Genomic DNA, 6,144 nt, shown 5'->3' on the forward strand with positions numbered 1-6,144 from the left:
AAAAACAAAAACGCCACCGTCACTGCGGAAGGTGTAATTCCTGTCACTGCCAAAGACGGTGGGCGGGAAATGCACCCTCATGCCCTCCCAACAGTCTACTCAGGGAACTTTTTTCCCTTTTTCTTTTCTATTATAATTTGTTTGCTTCCCTTTCCTTTTCCTTCCCCCCGCTCACCGACGCCGCTGCTGCATACACTTAATTGCGCCCCGCCGCCTTGGCGTTCATGCGAAGAGGGCACCACCACCGCCACAAGACTTGTCGGTCGAATGATGGAGGCAAAATGCAGAAAGGGGCAAACAATAATAATAATAATAAAAAGGCTTCTGTCTGTGGCTGTGCGTGTTGCCGCCCACGCAGGCGGCGCAAATAAATAATAATAAAAAAAAGGTGGGAGGGGGAGGGAGGGAAAGGGACACGCAGCCAAACGTGGCAAAGCAAAAGAGGCACGAAGAGGCGGATCAGAGAGAGTGAGTGAGAGAAGACGCACCACACACCCACACACACACACACTTTCGTTGCCGCCGAGGCCTTGTCGCGACGTCTAAAACCCTTTTCACCCCTTTGGTTTCTTGTTCTTCTGCTCCTGTTGCTGTTGTTACCCCCCTCTCCCCTGCTAGATCTCCTTCGGCTCGAAGAGCTCAAACAGTTGGCTGCGGCACACGGGGCAGGTGTTCACCGACGGGGCACACAACCTGCAGAGCACCTTGTGACGGCACGGCAGCGAGATAACCGTCGGGACGTGGTCCATGCAGACCACGCAGTTATCCTGCTTACTCGAGATGACCTCGCGCACGTGCTCCAGGTACTCGATCATGTCACGCTCCGTCAGCCGCAGCTGCGAAACCTTCAGCTCATTGATGTTCGTCGGAAACAGCACGCTGGTCTGACTCATTTTGTTGATGATGTCCTGCCGGATCTGCCGGCGCGTCGGGAGCTCAAACTCCCGCTCCGCCACGGTGAGATCCACGACGCTTTGGGCGTGGGTCGGCAGGGGTCGCGGGGAGACGGTGCCGTGGAATAAGGGCGGTTTCCCACCACCGCCGCCGACCTCAGCCCTGCTGGTGTTGCTGCTATCATTATTGTTATTATTGTTAGTACTAGTGTTGCTGCAATTGCTGTTGTTGGTGGCGGCGGCGGCGGCGTTAAGCGAGGCCATGGTGCCCTGCCGCTTGAACTGAGCCACGGCGCCGTTGTGGGGCGCAGGGTCTGCCAGGAACTCCGCGGAGACGGAGGCGCGGAGGCCCCCGCCGGGGTGCGGGGTGAGATGCCGCTGCGACGCGGAGAGCGCCCGCTGCGCGCCGTCGGGGGGGTTCGGCGGCGCCACGCAGGGCTGGTGCGGCTGCGGGCACTGGGGCTGGCTGGGCCGCCGCTGACGGTGCACGCCCGCCGCCCCGTGCCGCGCCCCGCCGGCGAGAACACCGCGCAGGCGCCGGGAGACGTTGGCGAGCTCCTGCCGCGTCGGAACCGGCCCCCCGGCCGCCGCAGCCCCCTCGGCGCCGCACAACAACGACGACGACGATGACGACGGCGGCGGCGCCTGCGCGGTGACGCGCGTCATCTCTAACCACCGCGCAAACTCCGCCTCCGTCATGGCGGAGTTGCTGATGCTGTTCAGCTGGTACTGCGTCCCGTTGATCTGCGCCAGGTACGGCGGCAGCTGCAGCACGAGGTAGTGGTCGGTTCTAATGTTCGCGTTGGTGGAGAAGCCGCCGTAGACGTCGCCCGTGGCAACTGCGCCAACGCGGGCCACGATGTAGTCCTCGCGGTGGTCCTGCAGCTCCAGCAGAACCCGGATGAAGGCGCCGTGCAGCACGGCGTGCGGGACATCCGACATGATGATCTGCACCGCCTCATTGCGCGTCAGCTGCGCCTCCCGCGCCTCCGCAAACAACAACTCGTCCTCCTCTGAAAGTATGGACATCGCTCTTTTCCCACCTTTCTGCTTTAAATATATGTAGATATATACTTGTGCGTATATATCTTTGTGCCCATCCGCAGCGATACCACACGTCGCAGCAGCAACGGCAGAGAGAAAGAGAGAGAGAGAGAAGAAAAACACAGCTGCGAGACGCCGGTGTCGCAAGAAACTGCAAAGACCTCAAAGAAGAAAGAAAGGTGAGCAACAGCGAAATGCGGCTAAAAAGTAAGGAAAAACAAAAAAAATAAGACTAAAAAAAAGAGGTGTGAAGGGGGGATAACCAGTTTGATTTGTAAACTTTGTACATCATTCGCGTAGGGAGTGCGCTGGGGGGAGTCGCCACCCTACGGCTCCAACCGCACCGCGACCGCCCCCCATCCGGGATCCGTCAATGCAGCGTCCGCTGCGGCTGCGGCGGCTGCCTTCCTGGCAAGCAGGAGGAGGCGCTTCGTCGGCGGATGGGGCGGCACTGACGGCGGCGCTGTGCCTCCGACGGAGGGCTCCGAGGTGGTTGAGAAGCACGGGCCGCGTGTTGTGGCGCCGTTCGCCGAGGCAGCGCGAAAGTTGGAGCCGGTTCTAAGCGAATTCCTAGGCCCAGTGGACCAGTGCGACGCACTCCCTTCATCCATGTCTGAGGCGTCGTGGTTGCCGCTGACACTGGCGGCACCGTCCGACAGGTGCCCGTGTCTTCCCTGTAGGAGCCGTGGAGGTCGTGCGCCGGCGTGCGGGTCGGACTTCGCGGCGCAGACGCCCCACGTAGACGGCAGGCTCCGCGGCGTGAAGAGGTTTGGGGGCAGCGAGGAGGGCGGCGGCCTGGGCGATGGGGTGCCGCCCGCAGAGCCGTTGGGGCAGCCGTGCGCCGTGCCCTCACTCTCCGCGTCGGCCCCGCTGCTCTTCTGCCCCCCGTGCGCCCTGGACGGCGGCGCCAAGAGAGACACGAGGGAGGAAGAGGGCAGTGGCCGCGGCGGCACGAGCGGGGCGGAGCACTCATCGCCGACTGGCGACGTACGCTCTTCGGCATAAATCCGCGCGGGCCCTGGCGGCGCCGACGCCGGGGTCCTCCGCGACTTCTCCTTCTGCTCCAGCGCGAGAAAGTAGGAGGCGGGGTGCTTGAAGCTGCGCATCAGCGAGCGCCGGGGAAGGGCGGCGGCATCGTGCACCGCCAGGAACCGTCGTGGCTCTGCGCCCCGTGACTCCGCCGCGTCCGCCGTGCGGCACCCACGCGAGGCGGGCGCGGACGACACTTGCCGGGGGCCGTGGATCCGGCACGTGCAGTTGCCGCCGGCGTCGGTGTAGCGAGAGCCGGAGCCCCGCGTGGACTGCTCGGCTCGCAGCACTTCGGCGTCCCTCGCCGGCCGCGACAACCGCCGCTCCAGCCGCTCCAGAAACCCCTGCTGCACGCCCATGACGCACCCTGGGCGGCAGAGGCGAATCCACCCGATGCTTTCCCGTGCGGTGAGTCCAAAGTGCCGCATCATGTAGACGCATATCAGCGTGCCTGTTCGCCCCAGGCCTGCGCGGCAGTGCAGCGCAACCGCGCCTCCGCCGCCTTGGGCCCCCGCGGCCACCTGCCGACTTGACACCGTGCCCTTCTGCTTATGCCGCTTCCGCTGCCGCTGCGACGGGAGCAAAACGGGCTCCACGAGCTTCAAAAAGCGGTTGATGATGTCGTCGGTGGGGGCGCTGCCGTCGGCAAACTGCAGGTCGAAGTGCTGCACCCCGCCCGCCAGGAACGTCTCACGCCGGTAGAGCGACTCGTTGAGCCGCACCAGGTGCGTCACCCGCAGCTGCTGAAAGAGCCTGGCGTACACCTCCGCGCCGCGCCCGGGAACGTGGCTGTCGGGCGACGACAGGGCGAGAAAGACGTGCGGCACGACCCAGTTGCAGTCGTAGCGCCGCAGCCGCGCGTACTCCGCGAGGTCGAAGTCGCGAACGTCGTACCAGCCTAACGCGATAGCCTTTTCCAGACCCGCGATGACGTCCGGGATCAGCAGCGGAAACGTGGACGCGCCGCAGCTGGCGTCGCGGAAGGGGATGATCGGCGGGTAGCAGGCCTGAAACACGCGCCACGTCGCCTCCGCCGACCAGCGCAGCGCGGCCACGCAAAAGCAGGCGAGCAGGCACGCCGCATTGGCGCGCTCGTGGTTGCCCAGCCCGCTGCAAAACACAATGGGGAGGTTGGGGGGCGCGGCCGCCTCCCCGCGGTGCCGCAGGTCCCTGCCGGAGAGAAACTCGCGCGGCCCAAACACCGCCCCCCGCCCGCCGCCAGCGTCGGTGCGCCAGCCGTACGCGACGCAGCGCTCCAGCAGGGCGGCGAGGCTGCGCGAGAACCGCGTCACGGCGTCCAGCCCCAGTGGGCCAAAGTCCGCAAAGTAGGGGCAGTACTGGAAAGACGGGCTCTCATTCACGGAGAAGTAAAAGGCCCTGTGCGCGTACTCGCCGCCAAAGCCGCCTGCGCCGCCGTTGTCGAGCAGCAGCGCGTGGCGCAAAACGACGGAGTGGGCGACGTCTGAGCGCACACGCTGAATATTTATCGGCGGCGTGCGGGGCCGGGCGTGTGGGGGGTCGGGACGCCTGCCGTCGCCATCCAGCGACTCCGCCGCCGACGCCGCCAGCACGGCGCAGGCGGCAGACGCCTCAATCGCATCCTCCCGCGGGAATTCCCCCGGCCGCAAGGACCCCGACCGCGACGAGGCCGCGGAGCCGACCTGCTCCCCCATCGACCGCAGCTTCTCACCCACGGAGGCGAAGTACAGCACGCCGGGGATGACCTCCAGCGCCTGCCTCGTCTCCAGCAGCTCCTGCAGCGGCTGTGGCATCTGGATGTTGTCCCACGCGCCGCCTGTTGCCGCCCCCTCACCCTCCCGCCCTTCAGCCGCAGCTGCAACAAAAACCCTCGCCTCTTGCTCCTTTCCTTCCTCTTGTGCAGCCCGCCCCACGCAACGTCCTCCACGCGTGCACGCACGACGCGCAAGTCGGTCAATCTATCAATCAATCAGGCACTTCCACTGGTGGAGGCGCCTGTTGTGTGCATGCACCGCCACAACACCAGCATGCGTGCGTGCGCGGGAGCCGCAAAGCACGACGGCAGGGGGCCAGGCAGCCAAAACAAAATAAAAACACAAAGCGAAACAAGACGGATGGTAAAAATGACACTTGTCAACTGTACCCGCCTAGACGCAAGCGAAGCGGTAGTGTCGCACGCACAGAAAACAGGGAGGCGTTAATGCAGAATGACAAGAAGAACGGCAAATACGGTGAGTAACTCCCCGCACCCTCTAAACCACCCCGCACAGCAGCGCAGCCGCACCTTCACCCTCTGCCACGCACCGAGACGCATAAAGCGCGACGCCACACGCCTCGCAGTGGGAACCCGCACCGCCCCGGGAGCACACAACACAAATAAAAAAAGACCGACAAAATTATTAAAAAAAACGCGGGTAAATCCCGCCGGGGCCACAGAGACAAAGCCCGCGCACACCCCTAAGAGACGCCCAAAGACACACGGGCCGTAACGCATTGCAACGGCCTCACGTCGCTCCTCATCCGCCACACAACAGTAAAAAAAAAAAAAACGCGTGCCCGCACCAGCAAGGCTGCCCTGCCTTCTCGCAGCCAACGCCGATGGCTGTGCTCGGCAGCGTGCTGGGCCACACCACGTGCCTCGCCACGGGCGGCGGAGGGGGTGCCACGGCTACAAGACTGGGAGGGCAACGGTAGACGCAGCGAGTGACTCCACTGCGTCTTTCGAACACCCACTACACCGCCGCCAAACCCCTCCACAACACAGTCAAAAAAAAGAAACAAAAAAAAAACAAAGCTCCAATCATCGCCCCCAGCCCCTCGCAATGTCGCTGGAAGCATCAAGTGGCCAATCGAGAAACAGGGGGGCCCGGCAGGACCCTCACGCACCCGCTTCGACCAGTGGGACCGCGAATTCCAGTCACACACTTCAAAAAAAAAATAACCTGCGCCACCCCCTCCACGCCGGCCGCCCACGGGCCGAGTGGAGGAAGAGCGGGGCGCACACGACACAAAAAATAAATAAATAAAGAAATAACTTAAAAGGCGAAGCCTCCGCCCACAGCGGTCGTAGTCCGCGCCTCTTGCACGACTACCAACACACACGCACAAAAAAAAAAAAAAACGCGGGGCGGCCGCAGTTATAATTTCCGTCTTTTTTTGGATGGCGCTATTTTAGGTCCTTATGAGGCGCCATTTTTTT

General features: G+C 63.4%; 3 protein-coding genes across 3 annotated transcripts, besides 6 other annotated features; all 3 read right to left on the minus strand.

Annotated features, from left to right (window-relative positions):
• The first annotated feature begins 296 nt into the window (after positions 1–296).
• Positions 297–319: a microsatellite.
• Positions 320–482: 163 nt separating this feature from the next.
• Positions 483–511: a microsatellite.
• Positions 512–614: 103 nt separating this feature from the next.
• Positions 615–1,922, minus strand: Tco025E_07606 (uncharacterized protein; the record flags this gene model as incomplete). Its single annotated transcript, XM_029374469.1, has 1 exon — positions 615–1,922. One exon carries the CDS (start codon positions 1,920–1,922, stop codon positions 615–617), a length of 1,308 nt encoding a protein of 435 aa, XP_029225427.1.
• Positions 1,923–2,027: 105 nt separating this feature from the next.
• Positions 2,028–2,053: a microsatellite.
• An 86-nt stretch (positions 2,054–2,139) lies between these two features.
• Positions 2,140–2,179: a sequence feature (A-rich).
• An 84-nt stretch (positions 2,180–2,263) lies between these two features.
• On the minus strand, positions 2,264–4,738 carry Tco025E_07607 (putative protein tyrosine phosphatase; the record flags this gene model as incomplete). The annotated part of the gene is made up of 1 exon (XM_029374470.1): positions 2,264–4,738. The coding sequence occupies one exon, from the start codon at positions 4,736–4,738 to the stop codon at positions 2,264–2,266; it is 2,475 nt and encodes an 824-aa protein (XP_029225428.1).
• Positions 4,739–5,023: 285 nt separating this feature from the next.
• Positions 5,024–5,057: a sequence feature (A-rich).
• A 345-nt stretch (positions 5,058–5,402) lies between these two features.
• Positions 5,403–5,783, minus strand: Tco025E_07608 (uncharacterized protein; the record flags this gene model as incomplete). Its single annotated transcript, XM_029374471.1, has 1 exon — positions 5,403–5,783. The coding sequence occupies one exon, from the start codon at positions 5,781–5,783 to the stop codon at positions 5,403–5,405; it is 381 nt and encodes a 126-aa protein (XP_029225429.1).
• A 171-nt stretch (positions 5,784–5,954) lies between these two features.
• Positions 5,955–5,979: a microsatellite.
• The last annotated feature ends 165 nt before the right edge of the window (positions 5,980–6,144 follow it).

The sequence above is a fragment of the Trypanosoma conorhini genome (assembly GCF_003719485.1).
Source record: "Trypanosoma conorhini strain 025E chromosome Unknown Tco_14.4_contig_00602, whole genome shotgun sequence".
In the NCBI taxonomy this organism is placed as follows: Eukaryota; Euglenozoa; class Kinetoplastea; order Trypanosomatida; family Trypanosomatidae; genus Trypanosoma; species Trypanosoma conorhini.